General features: G+C 48.7%; 2 protein-coding genes across 9 annotated transcripts; one reads left to right on the top strand and one right to left on the bottom strand.

Annotated features, from left to right (window-relative positions):
- On the bottom strand, positions 1 to 9974 carry LOC122386383 (serine/threonine-protein kinase PLK1-like). The gene is made up of 11 exons (XM_043375543.1): positions 9726 to 9974; positions 9403 to 9595; positions 5276 to 5500; positions 4602 to 4819; positions 3947 to 4042; positions 2993 to 3192; positions 2658 to 2768; positions 2117 to 2275; positions 1655 to 1808; positions 1149 to 1395; positions 1 to 943 (listed from the first exon to the last, which is right to left on the bottom strand). Exons 2-11 carry the CDS (start codon positions 9502 to 9504, stop codon positions 662 to 664), a joined length of 1794 nt encoding a protein of 597 aa, XP_043231478.1. The 5' UTR covers positions 9505 to 9595; positions 9726 to 9974; the 3' UTR covers positions 1 to 661.
- A 94-nt stretch (positions 9975 to 10068) lies between these two features.
- On the top strand, positions 10069 to 17010 carry LOC122386384 (PIN2/TERF1-interacting telomerase inhibitor 1-like). 8 transcript variants are annotated; one of them, XM_043375547.1, is made up of 6 exons: positions 10069 to 10111; positions 12460 to 12564; positions 12917 to 13039; positions 13379 to 13544; positions 13834 to 14089; positions 15860 to 17010. In XM_043375547.1, exons 2-6 carry the CDS (start codon positions 12492 to 12494, stop codon positions 16598 to 16600), a joined length of 1359 nt encoding a protein of 452 aa, XP_043231482.1. In that variant the 5' UTR covers positions 10069 to 10111; positions 12460 to 12491; the 3' UTR covers positions 16601 to 17010. The 8 variants fall into 8 exon arrangements, with proteins under 8 accessions (XP_043231482.1, XP_043231481.1, XP_043231483.1 ...); XM_043375546.1 differs by having other exon boundaries at positions 10083 to 10143; XM_043375548.1 differs by having other exon boundaries at positions 10100 to 10139.
- Positions 17011 to 22174: the final 5164 nt, after the last annotated feature.

Genomic DNA, 22174 nt, shown 5'->3' with positions numbered 1-22174 from the left:
TCGGGTTAAAATATTGAGCTTATATTTGTACCTTCACTACTCTAACATGTCACAGAGATCGACTCAACAGTAGAATCTACCGGACGCATCTGGCTCCAAATTAAACGGCATGCCAAATCTTAGCTCAATTTATAATTCACTCCGCGGTGGGTCGTTGGTGACAACAGACGGTCATCTAGCTCTCGAGTAGCATCGGCAATGACAGTTGCCACCGACAACCGACCAATTTACACAAGGCACAGTTCTAGCCAACTAGCATGTATTACAGTACAAACACAGCGTTAAAAGGCGGCGTCCTTGTAGCCCTCCTCTTTCGCTGCCGCAGACATGATCCCCTGCGCTGGGACCGAATCTAGTGCGCGCACCAACGCACCAGCCAACGCACCACAACCGCCACTATTTACAACGCACCGAGAAACCGAACACCGGCCTTACAGGACAGACGTTTAAGACGAGGCGAAGTCGCCGCTGCCGCCAGAGTCCACGGCAAGACGTCGGAGTCAATGTTTATAATTCGCCGGCACACCGCGACGAGCGGAAACCCTCCCACCTCAGCGGTAACCAGCGCGCAGTCGCACTATCCACTCACACATCCCCAGTGTCACCGGCACCGGGCACACACGCAGTGTCTTCAGTCACTCCGCCGGCCGCTCGGGCCCGGTTAGTGCGTCGGCGGCGCGGCAGACGGCGTGGCGGCGGCAGAGGTGGCGGTCGCGGAGCCCACCTTGGCCTTGGTGGCCGAGGCGCTGACCGAGCGCGAGGTCAACAGCCGCTCCACCATGGTCTTGGCGTAGAGCAGCCGGTTGGCCAGCTCCTCGCTGCAGCCAAACTCTTCCAGCAGCGAGAACCGGTACGTGCGGAAACTCTTCTTCTCGTCGATGTAGGTGACGGCGCCCATCATAGGACACAGGATCACCTTGCTGTGGTCGTCAAAGAAGTTGATCTGCAACGGAAAACATAAAGTGTCAGCCGAGGCACTGAACATGACGGAACGCACGGACCCTGTTCAGCACATCGCATGTAGTGGCAATGTAACGATCAAACAGCACTCACGTACTTTCGCCATTCCTCTAATTACACTGCCCGGCTCTCACAGCCACTACCAGCCACACTGCCCCGCTCCGCCGTCCCCGGCCACCCCGCCGCACCTGCAGTGTGCCGTTGGTCAGGTGCAGCACGATGGCCGACCGGCTGCGGAACCAGGCGCGCATGCTCGGGATCCGGCTGAGCTCGTCTCCCTCGCGCGGCTTCATGGCGGCGCCGGCCTTCACCAGGTGCTCGTTCATGTAGTTGCGGAAGTACTTGAGCAGCACCACCTTCTTGTTGGTCTCCTTCGGGTAGTCCTTCATGGTGTAGTAGTGCTCGGTGCCGTCCCGCTCGATATAGTGGATGTCCCTGCGCGGAGGAGGGGACGCAGTCAGCCACACATAGACAGAGGGGGAGGGGGGGGGGGGACTTACACCTAGTGTGGGAGAACAGGAGGAACAGGCATGGAGAAAAGCGCGAGTAGGTTGTTGCATGTATGTGAAATAATTATGCATGTTATGCACGGTTATATCACATACGACGATATCAGTGAAACACGTGCCAGGGTAGCAGAGCTGCTGAATAATCCTCTGAGATTAAGCTGAGATTGTCGGACCGACGCACTCACTCTCCATTGGCGAGCAGCATCAGCTTGGTGGAGTCGTTGAAGATGATGCCGATCGAGTCGTCACACAGCTGGTAGCCGAGGCCGTACTTGTCAGAGTAGTCGACCCACTTGCTGAACCAGAGGAAGGGCACGGCCGCCGGGTCCTCGGCCTCGTCTGCCGCAGGTCAGGGGCACGTGGCGCCGTCAGCGGGGTACGGGGTGGGGGCAGACCCGGCACACTCGTAACAACTGAGTCGAAATAACGTCTGAATGACTGCTAGAGGCAGTCGTAGTGACGTGTCACGGTGTTTCTTGAGCAAAAGGTGCACCTTCGACCCACCGACGCGACGCCATGGTTCTTATCAAACGCATACCTACATTCTAAAAATAGCCCGGCCCACTTCAAACGATAGGGACAAGCAGCCTTTACCAGCAAACACTGCCTTCCAGGACCCAAACACTGCCAGTCCAGTCCACACGTACCCATTTCGATTTTGGCGCGGTTAGCCGGCGACGAGTCGAGCAGCTTCTTGAGCTGTCCGTGCAGCACTTTGAGGTAGCAGTCGCGGCTGGCGCGCTGCTCAGAGGCGGGCTCCGGTGGCGGCGCCACCTCCTTCTGCGCGGCACCACTCGGGGCCGACTCTGCCGGACGGGACGGCACGACAGCGAGGAGGAGTCAGGACAGACAGAGGGGAACGAGGCTATACGCACAGAATCACTACATACAGCATCTCCGGTCGGCAATACTAAACGCGACGATCGAAAGGCAAATACTGATTCCGAACTACGGTGCAATCGCAATCGGTAACTGTGAAAACAAAAACGACATTCCAATTTGATAAAAAATCTTACACTGAATCAATAACTTCATATCAGTATGCACACGTCAGTGATCAAAATGGGAGCGTGCAAACGAATTCTGAGGTAACCGTGACAACGAAGCACATACATATGTAGTGATGATCAGTCGCTTTCCATCCAAACCCCATGAACCTGACTGATCGTTTCTCTCCGCCTATTTCACCTTTATTCAGCTCGACGAGAGGACGGCGCGCCACGATACTGACGTTCATCTTGGTGTCGAACCGCGGCGCCATGGTGAGGCAGGAGGTGGGCAGCCTCACCGGGATGTAGCCTGAAACACGTCCACATACGCTGTCAGTTCGGGGTAGGACTCCTTCATAGCACCGCCACAGCTCAATATTTGGGGCTGAGCTGCCTGCCCCGCCCACCTGCCGTCAATGGTGAGCGTCCTCCCCCACAAATCGACAAACGTCCGTCCCAGCAGCCAGCCAACACCCCCATACGGATCACAATATCTCAGTCATTCCCTCAGCCATGTCCGTGACCCCGGCTCACCCATGGTCATGAAGTCGTCGTGGAGAATCTGGTCGACCGTGGGCCGCCGGGCGGGGTCGCCCTGCAGGATCCGGTGAATCAGGTTGCGCGCCAGCGGACCTATAGTCTTGGGCACGCTGTACTCGTTCTTCTTGATGCGCGTGTACGTCTCCTTGAGACTCTCAGTCTCGAAGGGCGGCCGGCCCACCAGCAGAGTGTACCTGCGGCCGTGCGGAGGGGAAGGGACGGGGCGGGACACCGGTGAGCGACACGCCCCACCGCCCGGCGGACGGACACGCCTGTGCAGCCGGCCGGACGCGGCAGGGTGACACGGCCGTGGTCGATCCGGCTACACACCGGGTCCAGCAGGGAGCCGGCACAATCGCTGGCGACCCGGCCTGTTATAAAACGAGTGCAGCGAGCAGCCCGAAGGCCGCCGGTAGAGCACACCATTGTTCATGTGCCCTGCGGCGCAGTAGTGACCGCCGACCCTCCAACTCTCATCATCGGACCCAGCACAGACGCTGCTTTACAAACTCGCGCCGATGACTCAGTCGGGCTCGCTGCAAAATGTACACTCTCGTTTGAGCCCCCTGCGGGACCTTCCGGCGCTGAATCACCACCCAAAACGTCACAGGTGAGGGCAGCATTACGATTTACTTTTACTGAATTACTGCGCTTCCCTGTCAATGTGCGCTATTACTTTTGCACAACTGCATTTTCGTGAAGGTTTATATCGTCGCTAAGTGAGGGTAACATTACCTACATTGGCATATTCCCTTTCTAGTGTAGGTGTAAGAATAAGATGACCACACACAACGTTTGAAGTATCTTTTTTGTCAGTTTGAAGAAAGTATCTTTGAAAATAAGTTTGTCTTTAGAGAAACAGCTATAAATGCCCATCACCTCTCGAGTATCGGCCAACGTAATTCTACCAGTCATCACTCCCAAGTCGCAGTTCCCATTGGCACTTACAGAATGCAGCCGATGGACCAGACGTCCACCTCGAAGCTGTGCCCCTTCTTGGCCAGGATCTCCGGCGCAATGTAGTTGGGTGTACCGCACAGGGTGCTGTAAACAATGACGTAGTCACGTAAGGATACAGACACTGTCCACAAGTGTCGATCGGTCAGTATTAAACGGGCGTGCGGAGCCAGCAACGATCAGGCGTTCGTGCGCAACCAGCATAAGAAATACAGAAACTTATAAAAGTATAAAATTCCGTTATTTAGGAAAGATGCAATGCTCATTGCAGCAAGTCTGTAATGAGCCACAGAGCAGAGCTGCGGAGTCGGAGTCGACAGTTCTGCCATGAGTCGGAGTCGGAGTCGCCAAAAGCTTACCGACTCCGACTCCGGAGTCGAACTTAACGCTGCATGGCTCAACGTCATGCACTGCACCTGTCTGACGATACTGCGCCCGAAATGAGATTTTGTTGAAAAAAAAAACATTTTGCTGTTTTGGACAAACGTTTTCAGCGAAAGAAGCAGAAGACGGTGAATTCCCCAGAACCTGCTTTTTAATTCTGCATGCTATTTAAAACCGTCTGGAGTCGGAATCGGTTTTGAGGCCGGAGTCGGAGTCACCTTAAAATCCATCGACTCCGCGCCCTGTCCCAGAAGCCACCTACCGTTTCCGCTCTCCGGTGTAGTCGACCCTAGTGGCGAGACCGAAGTCGCCGATTTTCACCTCCATCTCATCATTCAGGAAAAGGTTTCCGAGCTTGAGGTCGCGGTGGATGATGTTGCGCTCGTGCAGGAACTTTACCCCGAGCAGCACGTGCTGCAGGAAGTAGCGCGTCTCCGGCTCACTGATGGCCTTCCGCCGTTTGTGCAGCTCCATCAGACTCTGTTTGTGGCGAGAGAACCCGCCCGGTCACCGTTGGGTTTCGTGATTATTTTGGAGAGTAACACATCAATAGGTAACGGCCTTCCAAAAACACATTAAGAAGAGATAATAATGACATGCCATAACAAGCCGGAAGAAAAGCACTTGCACGAAAAAGTGAACAGTTTATCATCGTGAATCACATTTTACCGTAAGTTTGTTTTAAATCGAACAGTTTTTAATTTGATCATGAATCGCAGTTACCGTATTCTTTTATTTATCCCAGAAAACAGCCAGTGTAAGCTGGTGAGAGAATGGTCTCTGTTACAGTTGCAGTTCGCGACTGTGGTTTCGATACGGTCAATACAGGGATTTCAGGGAGTCGCAACAATGCCGCTATATAGCGTCCACTCCCTCTCCTGTTCACCCCCACTCCGGTACATTCCTAGCGCTGTACAGAAATGATAGCGTCCTCACCCTTTTCCGGCAAAGTTCGAGCACAATGTAGACGTTCTCGCTGTCCTCGAAAAAGCTGGAGAAGCCGACGATGTGTTTGTGGTGCAGCTCGCGATGGATGGTGATCTCCTGGGTCATCTTCTCCTTCTGGTGCTGCTTCACCAGCAGCGCCTTCGAGACAATCTTGCCAGCTAAAACCTCCTTCGTGTCCGGGTCCACAAGCTCGTAACATCTCGCAAAACCACCCTGCGATGATGAAAAAATTAGCATGTCATGCCATCTTAAAGCAGCGCCCGAGCTCGGCGCCAACCACGCCGGGCTGGGGAAGGGAGCAGGGGGGTGTTTTAAGCCGCGCGGGTTGGGGGGGCGGGTAAATTTTACCCCCCTCGCGAATTTTTGCAATATCTCAGAAACGGCGGCGCACAGCGCCGCCAAACTTTCAGTACCTTTTCTTACATCAATTTTACACATTTCTGCCAAATAAAAATAAAATCGGTTGAAAACTTTTCGAGAAATAAGCAAAAATGTGACGTCACTACAGGCGATTTTTGTACTATGGTGACCATTAGTGACCTCATCTTGACCTGACCCGGTCGTGCCACCAGCCTAACGGTCTCAAAGCACCTTGCTGCATTCAAGTGAAGGCTTTCCATGAAGTATGAAGCTCATAGCTTCTATTGCCTGATCTCGGTAGCATTGCAACCTCAAAAACCACGCTTTTGACAGCTGACCTCAGTTTGACCTTGACCTTGACCTCAAACTTTAACCCTATTCCTGGCGGGGGGGGGGCCTCAGGAGCCCCCCTCCCTGAGGTTTTTTGGTTATTTCTCCCAAACGCGTTGAGCTAGGAAGCTCAAATTTTCTGACTTTTCCTAAAAGGCTTCTACGCAACATGTCTGAAAATTTTGAGTTGATCTGACCTCAGGTCAGGTCACCAGAGGCGGTTTGGTGACTCTACCTCAGAAAAGTTTGCAATCACGCCAGAGCTAGAGTTTTTGACCGATCAATTTCTTCTCTTCAGGCTTTAGTTAGGGTACCAGTATGTGCAATTTGTTTATCTCGGAATTTTGATATCGGTGACCTAAGGTCAGGTCAGTTTCGCGACCTCCCCATTATAAGTCAATGGGGGAAAAATCAACTCCCTGTTTTTACCACTAAAACGGGTTGGAATGGCCCCATATACCATACATGACTTCATATACGATCAACCTTCACTACCCTGAGGTCTGTTTTGCTGTTGGGCAGCTGTGAGGTCATGTGACGTCATCAAAGGTCACCAAAGGTTTTTGGCCAATAACTCCCTACAGGAACAAGATACAGACGCGTGGATGGTCTCATTGTGTTCAGCTCGTCAAAACGCATCGAATGATATACATGATGACCTCGAGGTCACGTGACCTGAGGTCAACCTTTGACCTTGACCTTTCGAGGTCAACATATATATCATTCGATGCGGATTGACGAGACGATCACGATGATGCCCTTAGTTTGTTCCTATCTTGACTAATTCGAAAGTTATTCGAGAAAAACTCTCCATATCTAGCGCCGCCATTTTGACTTTTTCGACCCCTGTGACGTCACCTTTGACCTGACCTGAAAATGACCTTAGTAAAAATTGTAGATCTTGACCGTGCGTATCCGATGCCGTTTACCGTTTGTCGCTGCGATGTGTAGTTTTTGAGATCTGAAGGGGGGGGGCCGAATCGGCCCCCCCCCCCGCCAGTTTCTTGTCCCGGCGGAGCCCGCCAGGAATAGGGTTAAATTAGGTACATGTTTTTAACTGTTCGTGATGAGATCTTTCGATTGGCGTTTGAATTTTCCAAATCGGACCATTAGTTCGGGAGATAACAGGGAGTGGGGGGGGGGGGTAAAATTTACCCCCCAGCCCTGCGCGTTCGGCTGGAGACCCCAGCCCCGCGCGGGTTAACACCCCCCCCCCCTTCTAACTCGGATCCAGGGCCACGTAGCGACACGCGGTAAGTGGCATTCAAAAGAGCGTCAAAACTTCGGTCATTGTCTTAGGTCAGGTCAAAGGTCAGGACATTAAAGGTCATCAAAAGTAAAATGTTGAAAGCGCATTCGATAGCACTTTTAACGCTCTTTCTTGGATATGCTTTCAAATTTGACCTAGGATCAACGGTTTGACCTGCAGAGAGCAAGAACTAAAAAAAAGCCGTTTTACGAAAAATATTTTTTTTTTCTGTAATAACTTTTGACTCAAGAAAGGCACAATTATTTTGTTTGCGTCGTGTTCTCCTCATCGAGGCGCAACGATTGAACTACAATTTGCCCTTAAAAGGTCATTTTGAAAATTTGACCGAAGGTCAAGATCATAACCTGACCGGAAAGGTCATTTGCATATCAGTCTATCCGTATCGTCGACTTAAACACATCTAAGGTGTTTTCATCGACCTAGCATGCCTCTATCAAGTTATTGCAAAAAAAAAACCTGCTGGGATCCTTTCATGACCTGAGATGACCTGAAGCACATAGCGAGGGGTCACAAGTGCAATTTTCCGATTCAGTGTGTCAAAGTTACTTGTCTCTCGATGTTTGAGTGTTTAGAATGACTTCCGTCCAAGAGACTCTTCAATTTTCTCCCATTGACTTACAAGTTACAATAGAGATGGAGCAAAACTGACATGACCTTAGGTAAAAAATATCAAAATTCCGAGATATACATTTTATACAAACTGTCACTCTCATCAATCACTGAGAGCTTCAAGGCGATCGTTCCGTCGGTGTAACTACGAGCATTCTGGCATTTTCTGAGTGACTGTCACTGCCTTGTAGGTACTGTCAAACCGAACTAGGTCAATCATTTTTCCTCTTCAAAAAACAGGAGCCGGAGTCGCCCCTTTTTTGACGGGTTCCGACTCCAGCTCCGGGCAAAATATGCCGGCTCCGGCTCCGCACCCCTGCCCAAAACTAAAGCTTAAAGTCTAACAAGTAAGCATACTCAAGCAGTGCTAAAAAAGTCAGAGAAGCCCCAATGAAACAGCTACAGAGGAAATATTCAAAGGAAAATCAGGGAATCCTTGTTCAAACATATTATTTAGGTACTCTTTCAATAACTATATCAAAATTATCCATTGCATTAATTTCTTTTCTTTTTAAAATGTCAATAATCTTGATAATACATATTGTGAAGATAATTTAATTCAAAAGGTAGCAAAATTCCATTTTGATGAAAGTAAAAAACATCATCAGGCTGGAAGACTGGAGGCAGGAGGGGTGGCCATATTAACATTATTTTTAAAGTTAATGCATATCATTGAAGGTAATTGCATTTGTGAAATGTGCCTGATTTGGTTGTTACTGAACTCTTACAATGCCACCAGTGTGTAACTGACAAAGTATTGTGATGTGAATTCATGTAAGAATTTATCTGAATCATCACTTTGAACAATAAAATAAAAGATGGGTGGCAACAGGCAAAGTATCTTTCAAAACTTGTATTTTGTTTACCACTAAGACAAATACTTAACTACTAAAAACACTTCTATTTTTACTACTTTTTAAGTAGTAAACTTCTACATCTATATAATCTTCTTTCTTTTGCCCAGAACATATTTCAAACTGATAAATTGGGTGCTGGGTGTAACCGAGTTTCCTCCACCTATTACTTTTTTACTTAGTAGTTACCTAGTGAGTTAGCAGTTTAAAACTATAAAGATACTGATAAAATTGTGGAAATAATCTATTGATACCTACCTCATTGCTCATCCAAGTAAATACCTACCTACCTACCTACTACTGAACAATATAACCTAGCTTACATTAAAATTAGTAACATGCTGTGAAGCTAAGGGAAGAGCATTCAGGGTATATGATGTTTGTGTTCTCAACCTAAAAATGTAATTAGAGGACTTGTTTTTTACTGCAAACCAATAAATGAAAACAAAATTAAAGATCTCCTCAAGCTTTGGGGAGTAGGCCTTCAAGAACCCATTGAAAATTTCCGGATCCACCAGCGTTGTAAAAGCTATCCTTACTTATACCTGCCGTAACTTCCTAGATTGATGTCTAAAAAATCTAAAAACTATGCCATGCACCATGCAAGATCTAACTACCTTCACCATCCATCTACTGGGTACTTATTTATCAACTTCCATATTGGGTAGCTTGGGTAGATAGCAGATACACACCTTTCCGAGAAACTTTCCACGCTGGTATCTTTTCCTTGTTTTAGGGTCCAAAATAACTTGCGCAATCTCCTTAGTTGTATCCACTCTTGGTCGTGAGGCCATCTGTGCAGTTGAAAATTAGCTGGTTGAAAGAGGACGTGAACGCCAGCCAACTTGAATTCAAACTCGCCCAGCTGATCGGTGCGTCTCAAAACTGGAACAGAGAATAAGACGAAGTTATGCGTATGATTATCAAGCGTATGATGGCACACATATTAGGATTCTATCCACAAAGAGTGAATAAATTAAGCACATTCAGCATTCGATGTAAAACCACAACTTACCTTTCGTAAATAAAGTTTATTTTCAAAGCGACCCACCCAAGTCCCAAGATAGTGAAAATCGTCCAAATCGTCTTTAGCGATTTCCGCCGCGATACTTTCAAAACGTACGGCAATGGAGCTCGCTGATTGGTTTACCATGAATAAATGATACTCTTGAGTAAATGCAAAAATAAAATATTTTTAAAACAATTTTTTAATGTGACAAAATACAATGATCAGTGTTATTTTTTAATTTTGAATTGTCATATTGGAAAGAATATGGTTTCTTGAGAAAAGGTAATTCAAACGTAAAATTTTAAAGCTCTGTATGTTGCATTGATGACGCTCTTGATTCGTTCAAGACGCAGATCTAACTGCACGGGCCGCGCTAACACGTGTTACTGTTTGTGGGTGTCATTCCAGATATTTCAATTTGTGTGTTAGTATTTGTGATATAGCCTTGGTATTTGTGCTACCGTGTGGCCAAAGAGTGTTTTCAGCATGTGGATTGTATCATTTCTATAACAGAAAAATTTATTCTAGTCCACCTGTGAATTTCATGCCATTTCAATTTCAATTTTACGCCACACTCACAGGCAGGCCACTGCCGCTGGAATTCGTCCCTGTCCCTTGGTCCCTTGGTTGTTGGGCATGGGTATGGTGGGTATGGTCATGGAGTCCCATCCATGGATTCTGTTGCAAGTCAAAGCGGTCTTGGTTTTTGTGTTAAGACTTCAGGGCTGTTCCCTGGTATGCTGCCGGTATGCTATGCTAGTATGCATAGCATACCTGGTATGCTAGCATGCTGCCGACTGCACATGGTATATTCAGTTTCTATGGAGATGTCAATTGTTAACAAACTTGGACCCTCTAACATTGAGTGAGGTCGTCAATTACATTGCCGTTTTTCAGGGGGATGGATGATGGTAATTCACAGGGCAATGCACAGCGCAGGGCCCCCATACTTACGAAATTACGGTTGCCACAACCTAAGATGACAGCTCACAAAAAGTGCTAACAGTGCCAGTAGCAGGTAGTAGGAAAGCAGGCATCACACTTGTTTTTTGCAACCAAGGAGAGGCGCCATACCCAGAGATGCTTTCCAATCAAACCAAGTCTAACCAAACCTTACCTACAACCTACAACCTAACCTATGGCACCTCTCTGTGGTTGCAGAAAACAAGTGTGACACCTGCTGTTATTGCTAGTTGCTAGTGGCTACTACCAGTAGCGGCTAGCAATGAGCCAGCAAAAGTACCTATATCCCAATCTTGACCTTAGTTAAATAATGCCTGTATCAGTTGAAAGACATTTCATAATTCAAGTAATTTAATAGTGTGTATCAAAGTTCTAAATCTTATGTAAAGTTTTGATGTTAACTTGTGATTTATTACAACAGCAGGAATCTGGCAAGATTACAAAACATGCAACAGGGTCAACACTGGCTCACTGACTCACTGGCTGGGATGGCCAATTTGCACCAGCTTGCACAAACCTGGCTGGAACTCCATTGCAACCTGTGGCCTGTGCTGAACAACCTCAAGATATTTTGCTACATAATTTACGAATACACACTTGTGATTTAATGAAATTGCAGTAACCCTTGCATTTATTGGGGGGGGGGTTGAATAAACCCCCTCATTTTTTGTGAATAACTCTTGCAAAAGAGGCCAATTGCTACAATCCATTCCCTCGAGTTGATCAATTTTTGACCTACCCTGAAAATGTTATGATCCTGACCCAAAGGTGCCGCCGTGAGTTTGCATCCCTACTGGCGGCCCACTATGCCCCGGGTTAGTGTGCGCCGGCCGCCGGTCAGCCGGCGCTGGCGGGGCGCGTCAGTCGGAGCCGGACAGAGGTCGCGTGCGTTTGCCTGGTGTCCAATACAGACGATCGCCGACTGCCTGGCGTCTCAACATGGTGATTTTGTAACAGGTTACAAAACTTTCATTGGTGGTTGACAGTTGACACCTACCATGACTAGCTGACAAGACACTAAATGGTTGACCTGACCTGACCCGACCTGACCCAACGTGGCCTAAATGCATGAATACATTATCTGTGATCAAAACATACTTCAAATTCGTCATCAGCACCCCGAAAAACCCGATAACAACCTCGCTTTACGAAGTCCTAGCGGCCCCGATATTCCCGAGTTATAGGTCATTAACCTGACCTGGAAGGTCACTGGTCAGCCAATGACCTAGGACATTTAAACTGGGTATCTTCGGCTTCCTCTCGTCACGGACAATTCACGCTCGTTTTCCGCGAGGCTCTAGCTCGATCGGGGGCCAAGTGGCAAGGGTTTCAAACGGACCCCCCGCCCCCTCCATACGGTAGACGCTGGCAAAATGCCAATACGGGCGAGGGTTAGAAATTAAACTTTTTCCTGGTGGTCCCCATTGTGTCTCAATGCATATTTTTTTTCGAACAATGCGCATTGCTCTGCCAGTAGTACTGGCGGTACTGCACTGAACCTCTTATGACCCACACTGCTGCACTTCAATTCTGCATCACACTATGGTAAAACTGCACCCGACCATGCACCAACAGTGCCGCTGCACAGACAGGACCTTGTCAAGTCGAGATCTCCATGCTTTGCAGTCTGGGAATCTGGAACAGTAAAAGACAAAACACGAATTCAACCCAACTGAAAAGCAATAGTAAGGTATTTCAAAAGTCACTTATAACAGTCATTTGAATTGTAACATCTTTAGATGCCTAAATGACTTAGTTCTGTTCGCGTTTTTTTCAGCTACCTGGCACTGATCAGTCATATGCTGAGCAATGTCAATGCTTGCTGAGCCACGAAGGAAAAAAGCCTGGATTTTAAATCCACGCAAAAGCCAGTGGGCTGAAGGTAAGTAGATGTTTGTGTAGTTAAGGTGTCTGCAGAATTCTACAATCATCAGATATGTCATGCTTCATTTGAATGTGATAGTATTAGTAACATTGTAAATATTCTCCATGCATGCAAAGAGTGAGGCTGATAATTTATCATGGTCACTTTATTATGTATAAGTACATTATAATTTATACAAATTATATTATGTATACATTATGTTACCATATCCTAAGCTTTGGAATATCAATTTTGTTTTCTAGCTGTATTATTTGAAGTGTTGTATTATTGATTTGTGGATTAAACTAAACATCTTATTGGTCATGCTGCCTCCTTCATTTGTGAGAAGCTGACTGACTCCTTTCCTCAGATGACAGCAAGTTTGGACAAAAGATGCTGGAGCAGATGGGATGGAGTAAGGGCAAAGGCCTGGGAAAAGAAATGGCTGGCATCACAGAGCACATCAGACCATCTGTTCAGAATGACTCCAGAGGTGAGCACCTTGCTACAAAACCACACCATTAATCTGATGTCAAAGTGAACTATTTCTGTGTAAAGATTTGAAACTCATTCAAAGTTTGGATAAATAAATCAAATTGAAATTGAGAATGGCACCAAACTGGCTATTTTGATTCATCATATTTTTCATGTAATTTGGTCCTATTTATAGGAATGTTTTCCTCTTTTCATTAACTTAGGTATTGCATGGTTACTGCCATGTAAATTGTAAATGCTATATTCTGATTCATTTATGCGCAGCCCTGATTCTATAATTTTACCTACCACCTCTTCAGGCTAAAACTTTACAGTAACTGTTCCATTGTGATTTCAGGTCTGGGCTACGAGGGCCGGACGGACGACTGGGTGGCCCACCTGGATGACTTCAATGACCTGCTGGCCAACCTGCAGCAAGAGCAGGAGACAGGTGGCGACTCGAAGGCCAAATCCAGTGTCAAGTCCCTAGAAGAGCGGTCAAAGAAGTCTCGAGCTCGTGTTCAGTACGTACTTATCCTCACTTGTATCAAAGATACCCGATTAGTAAGCTATAAGGGCCACAGCAGTTGCAGTAGTCTCTGTAACTTATGGCAATCATACTTTGATTTTAGTATTAGTATTATATTTTATAGTTTTTGGGCGTGAATGCCTTTTGGGATTGAATAAGTATAATAAGTGATTTGTGTTAACAAAGTTTTTGATGATGTGATCAGCTGAACACAAGTGGATCAATGCCCAGCCTTGTCCTGCAATATCTCGTATTGTAGCTAACGGCAATCCCTCGTCCTACAGCTACCACAAGTTCACTCGTGGTAAGGACCTGAGCCGGTACTCGAGCCAGGACCTGGCCAGTATCCTGGGCGGCCGGTCGGAGGGCGGCGCCGCCTCGCAGCCGGTGACGCCGGTCAGCTCCCGGCCGCCGTCGCCGCCGCCACACGCCGACAGCGAGCCCGTGTCGGAGGCGGAGACGGAGTCGGCGCCGGCGCCCGCCCCCGAGCTGGACACATCGTCCGGCTACACCACCATCAACACCGGACTCTCCGTCAAGGTCAGTCCGACGTCCCGTGGTCTTGTAGCTATGTTTGTTATTGTCAGGCTCTCCGTTACGGTCTTTGTAGTCCTTGCGTCCGTCGTCCTGCTTGCTAGAATTCCTGTGCAAAATTATCGAGCTGCAGTAGTGCTGGCCCCTCGATCGCCACCGTACAGTGTGTGCACCGAGGTCCGTCTGTTCGTTAGTAACGCCAGCCGACACATCTGGGTCTCGGCAATTTCCGGTGTCGACACTAACAGCTCGCTGTTCGATTACCCCTTAAATCTGCAGGCTTTTGGTCTGTCGTATGAGTCTTTGAGGCTACTATAGTCTGTTCCATTCCAAGTTTGCAGCCGAAGCGCTGCCCGCCATTCGCACGTGGGGAGCAATGAAAAATCAAGGAGGACTTTTGCCAAGACTTTTGCGGAGTTCCTGCGGCGAAAATACCCGGCGATATTTACAGGGCCTTACCCCAGAATATTTTGAAGACACGTGTGCCCAACGTTTTCCGTATTTTGTGTTAACCCTGAAACGCAAAACAAAATTGAAACTGTATATTTGAACAAAAAAGTGATCTCGCAAGGCATCATCCTGTCGAGCAGCATTAAAATCTGCCAATCCAGTCGTATTACGTGCTAGCCTCTGCTTGGCGTTAACATTTTTATTTCGTTTACGGCTATGATAGATCAGGTCGTTTGAACACTTTGCCATAAACAGCACACCACTGACAATATTTAATGCTTATATTTTTATTTCATCCGCTTTTGTTTTCTTGCAATCCGTCCACAGACCGACCTCGGGTTATCAGCTCTCTTGATGCGGTCCGGTGGCGCATAGGCGACGGCAATACCTAGGCGGACTTTGCACCTAGGCCAATTTTCAGACGCCCGTCGCCTCCACTTCTTGCGGAAAAATACTGTGCCTGTGTGCCTGTCCGACTTGTTTGCTATCTGGTGACCGCACCGCCCTGAAGTGCGTAGTGCGTACTGATTTTAGAACATTTTGAAAAGAATAAATATTAAATACAAAATTTACATATTAACAATTAAGTACATATTAATTGATAATATAATAGCCGACAAAATTGACGACATTGCGACTGTTGAAGAGCGTCAAATCAAGCAAGAAATCAAGTCTCAACTCAAATGCGCAGCTTTCCAATCCGTTGGCGCATTTGCATAAAAAGTTGCACTAGCGTTGTTCACGTGCTGTTATGAGTGCGGCGCTTCGGCTGCAAACTTGGAATGGAACAGACTATAGCAGGCGGTAATCTCATTCCAGCATGGCCCTGCCACTCATAAGCGAGCTTACATCTAGCCACCTAGCGTGCTATTGCGGAAACCGTCATAGACAGCAGTGGCCGTACAGCGCAAAGACGATCCCTCTTTCCATACCTATTGCTCGTTAAACTCTATGCAAGGCTGTGATTGGGATTCTTACTCCTCACTTTTCGCTGTTAACCTGATCTGTTTTGCTATTGCGACTTTAAGCTCGTAACCGAGATTAGCGCGCCAGATGTATTAAGCTTGCCCAGACGATAAGAGAGAGCGCATAGAACTCGTGGTCTAAAGTAGTCACTGTGCGTACATCTCCGGAGCCATGAGGTTTTGTTCTAAAATTCTTTTAGAAATGTGTTGTAGAACATCTGATCATAAAATGATTCGCTAAAATGCGCATAAGGGCTCAGTTACATAAACACAGCAAAAAAGACTTGTCACTTGATATAATATTCAGAAGTGTATATTCGTTGCCAGTTTATTTAGTCTCAGAACTTTTTGAAATTTCCAGGATTACTTTGCCGCAAAAATGATGAAAATGAAAATGTTGAAAGCGAAACATGAACAACACCAAACGAGTGCGAACGTGTTCGATGAAAACTCTGTAAAAGAGATGGCGGAAGAGCCTAGTATTAAACCCAAAGAAACTCATGAGAGTGTGGAGAAAGAAGCAACGAAGTCTAAGAAGAAAAAGAAGAAGAGGCCTGCTTCGCCTACTGAGGAAGCGTCGCCGATGCCTGAGGAAGAAAACGTTTCCGAGGAGCCAAGGAAGAAAAAGAGGAAACATGCTTCGAATGTCGAAGAAACTGTTGATCCAGCTCAGGAAGAAACTGGTACCACTACTGAAGAGCGTAAGAAAAAGAAAAAGCGGAAGAACGCCGACGTTAATCGCGAGGAGATCGCAGAGTCTACCGCGGATCAGAGCCCCGAAATGTCCTCCGCAGCTGCACCATCGGAGGAAGACTCCCCAGCAGGTGGTGGTATCGAACAGACCACAGATGAGACCACAGAAGCGCCTAAGAAGAAAAAGAAAAAGCGGAAGAACATTGATGCCGATCCCGCGGAACGTGCACAGTCTGCTGCGGATCAAAGTGATGAACTATCCTCTGCAGCTGCTCCGCCGGCGGAGAACACGCCGCCAACTGCAGCCACCAGCGAGCAGGCGCCTTCTGACGAGACCTCTGAGGCACCCAGCAAGAAAAAGAAGAAGCGGAAGAAGAACAGATCTAAAACAACGGAAAGTAGTGATTGATGGCATGTTGTTGGTTGTTTGTGACGGGACGTTCTTTCTCAGCATCTGTAATTTTACCTCTATTTTACCGCTATTTTTCCGTTTGTAAATAATGGGGTTTCATTTTATGGCATATGAGGAGTGTTATGCCCATGTTGCCAGCATAATGAACTTATGGCACGATGAAATTAGGTGTTTGTCTCAAGGAATGATCGCCCTGGTCCGTGTACAATGAAGCTGGTTGACTTTTGGGCAATAGCGACTTGTTCGTTGGAGTAAAGTAACAGAACACACTGTATTTGACGCAGTATCACGCGCGGTATGTTTTATACGTGCCGGTTTGCTGCCATCGACGTGGTCCGTTGTTAACAGCGAGGATTACTGCCTAATACCATGTGGCGTATGCAAATACAATTCCGATGACTCGTCCATTGCAGTGTGTTCAAACGAACTGAGATCGCTGGGCACCGGACAGCAAAAAAAGTCACTACGCATTTTAATCAAAACACTCCAAGCCCGATATTCATTCGAGCTAGACTGGTCAGCTAACAACAGGGGTGCGTGATTAATTTTATCCCTGATCATTCCTTTTTCATTACACATTGTTGTATCGGAAGTGTTATTTCGAAGTTATGGACAATACTGATCTTGCTTTTAATGCCTGTTATTTGCCTGGCGCATGACGTAAAGGTAATTAGAGATGCTGACATTTTTTTAATCGCAGAACAGGTATCGTCGTTTATATGACCATTTTATGAACAATACACACATCATTTCATTTAAGTTTTATTCTCAACGACCATTTTCTGTCTCCAAACGATGCAATTTTTTTTTTAAAAAATTTTTGCAGCTCGTTAGATATGGTGAGAACGCTTGTTTTTGTTCTCATTTTGGCACTCAAGACTTTCTTGTATACATCTGCGCGGCAGAATGGCCACACAGTATACATGCAGAGCCGACAGTTACCATAGGATAGTACAGACAAACTCCATGAGGATTCCGAGTAGAGATAGGACGACCATTTGCCGCAATGTTTATGTTCCTTATGTCATTACAATAATTTAACAGTCTTTTGTCACTTTCCTCATAGGTGCTACTGGCAGTTCATTCGGGACGATAATCCCCCTCCCGGTAGCCGCGATGGCGTACCATGTTCATCGCACGATATTTGGCCTGACAACGAGAGCACATCGCATTATGTATGCTTTTAAACATTGCTTCAGCTACATTGACTGGCACATTCATTTTCACTCACCGCTAACGCCCAACAACGATAACAGCTCAGCATATACTTCAGCTAAATAAAATAAGCGCATTTCGCTGAACATAGCTGCTCATTTCCGACACAACTGGACAGTAGACACGTTCACGACTTCACTAACATAGATATCTTACTAAACTCCAGCATTGTTCAACATCAGTCATAAATGTTTGTGCCCGCACACTGAGAACCAACACCGAGCGGCGCGATGGCGCCCAACAAACTCAGCACAGTACTCCCGTATCCCGCGTATATCCGGCTGGCTGGAGCACCTTCCCGGCGTACTGGGGACGTGTGCCCATCCGTGACAGACACCTTTGACCAGGCGATAGAGCCGGCCTCGACAGTAACACTGGCCGGATAGTCTATCACTCTGTGGCCCCGGGACCGCCGTACCGTGCGACGATCCACTGGACAGCACCAAACACACACTTTCCACAGACATACCTAAACTCGCTAGTCTCCCAAGTCATTAGCCACCGTTAGGACAACATCTTAGTCCCCTCCTATTGTGAAAATGTTGGTCGTTCTGACAGCCCTAGGGCGACGTCTGGTCAAGGTTGAGTTTAAAGATGTGGATGTTCAGTGGTCAAACGTGAATGGTCTATGACCTAAGTCGCCCTGCTTTGATCAGCATGTCCTATTCCCTTGTCGGCCGTAAGATAAGTGTTTTGTTTCCTGGTCGGCCCATGAGTTTGGAGTTTTGTCTCTGGTCGGCCGCTCAGGCCAGGGTGTCCTGTTCTCTGATCGACTCATGATATCGATGTTTGGCCTCTAGTTAGTTGGCCGCTCAAACCAGTTTATTCAGTCGCTGGTCAGCCTCTCAGATTGAGTGTTCTGATTGCCCGCTCAGCTGAGGGCGTGTGGTCGCTATCGCCCGCTCAGATCAGTGTGTTCTGGTGGCTGTTTGGCCGCTCAGATCAGTGTGTTCTGGTCGCTGGTTGGCCGGCCGCTCAGATCAGCGTGTTCTGGTGGCTGGTTGGCCGCTCAGATGAGCGTGTTCTGGTCGCTGGTGGGCTGCTCCAGTGAGGTGGCCGAGCCGCCGGTGACAGTGACGGCGGTGGCGGTGACGGCGGCCGGTTTGAGCAGCGCCGTGTGCTCGGTGTGGTCCGAGCAAAGGGAGCCGCTGGCCGGAGACAAGTCGCCCGGCAGACTGCTCACCTCCGCCGCCGTGGTGCCCGGGCTGCCCTGGCTCGGCGTCGACTCGCGCAGCGTCTGCAGCTGGCACAGGTCGGCCTCGTCCAGCCACAGGCTTTCGCGGTAGGCGGCGCTGCTGCTGGTCGGACTGATGTCGCTCAGGATCGGCGGCTGCTCGGCCACTGCCGGCGCCGCCGACTCCGACAGCGGCGGCCGCGGACGGGGACGGGGAGACATCGGCAGCGACACCTCGTCGATGGTCTCGGGGATCTCGCAGGGCGCGTCGTCGTCGTCGTCTGGTGCGGCGATCTGCTCGGGCCCGACCTCGGGGTCCTCGTCGCCGGCGCTTTTCTGGTCGTCTAGTGCGCTCATCTGGCGGCCGGGACGAGCAGATGCGGTCAGATAGGGGTCGCATCGAGAGCAGGGTATTAGAGAATCGGCTCTTATTCCTATTTTGCCAGCAGGGGCATTCCACGATAGATCGTACCAGGCCCGTCACCCTCATCTCTCAGATTTGAATGAAAATTGGTACAAGGGGTAATCATAGGCTCCAAAAACACCTGCCAAAATATCAGACTTCTCAGATGAAAACCTTTTGAGTTACATTGTATAATCTACTATTATAAATCTTAAAAAGTCCGCCGCCGCCGCCGTCGGGGTTACGCAGTCGGTGTTACTCCCAAAAACGCCTATTGCGGCGCCGTCGATTGACGCAGGAGGGTGAAATTTTCACGACTCGTGGGTCACGTAATTCAACAGGTCGTATTAAATTTTGGGCACGATGCGGCCAGGGGTGCACCCGTGGCGCGTGCTCATGTGCGCCATAGGGTTAGCATTAGAATCGCGACCGGCGCCGAGCAGAGGGCACGTGCTTTAGGCTCAGTTGTTCGCTTAAAAGAGTGAAAGCATCAGAGCCGGCAGGTCATTGACCTTTGACAACGAAGGCCGACACAGGGCACCGCTCGCCAAGAGGATTCGCCAGTAAATACAATTAATTTGTTTTTGCAATATCTCAGCCGTTTCTGGGCCGATTTAGCTGAAACTTGGACTGTCGGTGGTAGTGTAGGGTAGGGTAGGGTAGGGTAGGGTAGGGTAGGGTAGGGTAGGGTAGGGTAGGGTAGGGTAGGTGGGGTAGGGTAAGGTAGGGTGGGGTAGGGTAGGGTAGGGTAGGGTAGGGTGGGGTGGGGTGGGGTAGGGTAGGGTAGGGTAGGGTAGGGTAGGGACTAGGGTAGGGTAGGGTAGGGTAGGGTAGGGTAGGGTAGGGTAGGTTAGGGTAGGGTAGGGTAAGGGTAGGGTAGGGTAGTGTAAGGGTAGGGTAGTGTAGGGTAGGGTAGGGTAGGGTAGGGTAGTGTAGGGTAGGGTAGGGTAGGGTAGGGTAGGGTAGGGTAGGGTAGGGTAGGGTAGGGTAGGGTAGGGTAGGGTAAGGTAGTAGGGTAGAGTAGGGTATGGTAGGGTAGGGTAGTAGGGTAGGGTAGTGTAAAGGTAGGGTAGGGTAGGGTAGGGTAGAGTAGGGTAGGGTAGGGTAGGGTAGGGTAGGGTTGGGTAGTGTAAGGGTAGGGTAGGGTAGGGTAGGGGTAGGGGTAGGGTAGGTTAGTGTAGGAGTAGGGTAGGGTAGGGTAAGGTAGGGTAGGGTAGGGTAGGGTAGTGTAGGAGTAGGATAGGGTAGGGTAGGGTAGGGGTAGGGTAGGGTAGTGTAGGAGTAGGGTAGGGTAGGGTAGGGTAGGGTAGGGTAGGGTAGGGTAGAGTAGGGTAGGGTAGTGTAGGGGTAGGGTAGGGTAGGGTAGGGTTGCATTGAGTAACATCCTAACTTACAAAGGGCTCGAACAACTCGCATGCATCACCATCATACTTTACAGTTCAATTAAAAGCAGTTACCAAGTTCTATACAAATAATACCAATAAAAATGCAACTTTCATCACCCAAACTAATGCATCCGTTAATCATACATATCAAAACATACAGTTATCGCGTGAATCTGTACCTCTAGTCTACTATTATAAATCTTAAAAAGTCCGCCGCCGTCGGGGTTACGCAGCCGGCGTTACTCCCAAAAACGGCTATTGCAAAGCCGTCGATTGACGCACGAGGGTGAAATTTTCACGACTCGTGGGTCACGTCATTCAACAGGTCGTATTAAATTTTGGGCACGATTCGGCCGGGGGTGCGCCCGTGGCGCGTGCTGATGTGCGCCATAGGGATAGCATTAGAATCGCGACCGGTGACGAGCAGAGGGCACGTGCTTTAGGCTCAGTTGTTCGCTTAAAAAACTGAGTGAAAAGCATCAGAGCCGGCAGGTCATTGACCTTTGACAACGAAGGCCGACACAGGGCACCGCTCGCCAAGGGGATTCGCCAGTAAATACAATTAATTTGTTTTTGCAATATCTCGGCCGTTTCTGGGCCGATTTAGCTGAAACTTGGACTGTCGGTGGTAGTGTAGGGTAGGGTAGGGTAGGGTAGGGTAGGGTAGGGTAGGGTAGGGTGGGGTAGGGTAGGGTAGGGTAGGGGTAGGGGTAGGATAGGGTAGGGTAGTGTAGGGGTAGGGTAGGGTAGGGGTAAGGTAGGGTAGGGTAGGGTAGGGTAGTGAAGGGGTAGGGTAGGGTGGGGTAGGGTAGGGTAGGGGTAGGGTAGGGAAGGGCAGTGTAGGGGTAGGGTAGTGTAGGGGTAGGGTAGGGTAGGGGTAGGGTATGGTAGGGGTAGGGTAGGGTAGGGTAGGATAGGGGTAGGGTAGGGTAGGGTAGGGTAGGGTGGGGTAGGGGTAGGATAGGGTAGGGTAGTGTAGGGGTAGGGTAGGGTAGGGGTAAGGTAGGGTAGGGTAGGGTAGGGTAGTGAAGGGGTAGGGTAGGGTGGGGTAGGGTAGGGTAGGGGTAGGGTAGGGAAGGGCAGTGTAGGGGTAGGGTTAGGGTAAGGTAGGGTAGGGTATGGTAGTGTAGGGTAGGGTAGGGTAGGGTAGGGTAGGGTAGGGGTAGGAGACACAGGGCACCGCTCGCCAAGGGGATTCGCCAGTAAATACAATTAATTTGTTTTTGCAATATCTCAGCCGTTTCTGGGCCGATTTAGCTGAAACTTGGACTGTCGGTGGTAGTGTAGGGTAGGGTAGGGTAGGGTAGGGTAGGGTAGGGTAGGGTAGGGTAGGGTAGGGTAGGGTAGGGTAGGGTAGGGTAGGGTAGGGTAGGGTAGGGTGGGGTAGGGTAAGG

The sequence above is a fragment of the Amphibalanus amphitrite genome, unplaced genomic scaffold, assembly GCF_019059575.1.
Source record: "Amphibalanus amphitrite isolate SeventyFive unplaced genomic scaffold, NRLGWU_Aamphi_draft 000248F_arrow, whole genome shotgun sequence".
NCBI lineage: Eukaryota > Metazoa > Arthropoda > Thecostraca > Balanomorpha > Balanidae > Amphibalanus > Amphibalanus amphitrite.
The sequence above is the reverse complement of the archived record's forward strand: the minus strand, read 5'-3'. Positions and strand labels throughout refer to the sequence as shown.

Excerpts from the sequence above, each read along its gene's own strand:
- LOC122386383 (XM_043375543.1), bottom strand. The coding sequence starts at position 9,504 with ATGGCCTCACGACCAAGAGTGGATACAACTAAGGAGATTGCGCAAGTT. Across the intron at positions 2,769-2,992 it reads CGACGACTTCATGACCATGG|GCTACATCCCGGTGAGGCTG; the intron begins GTGAGCCGGGGT and ends GACGTGTTTCAG. Across the intron at positions 944-1,148 it reads TGACCAACGGCACACTGCAG|ATCAACTTCTTTGACGACCA; the intron begins GTGCGGCGGGGT and ends TTTCCGTTGCAG.
- LOC122386384 (XM_043375547.1), top strand. The coding sequence starts at position 12,492 with ATGTCAATGCTTGCTGAGCCACGAAGGAAAAAAGCCTGGATTTTAAAT. Across the intron at positions 13,040-13,378 it reads TGTTCAGAATGACTCCAGAG|GTCTGGGCTACGAGGGCCGG; the intron begins GTGAGCACCTTG and ends TTGTGATTTCAG. Across the intron at positions 14,090-15,859 it reads ACACCGGACTCTCCGTCAAG|GATTACTTTGCCGCAAAAAT; the intron begins GTCAGTCCGACG and ends TGAAATTTCCAG.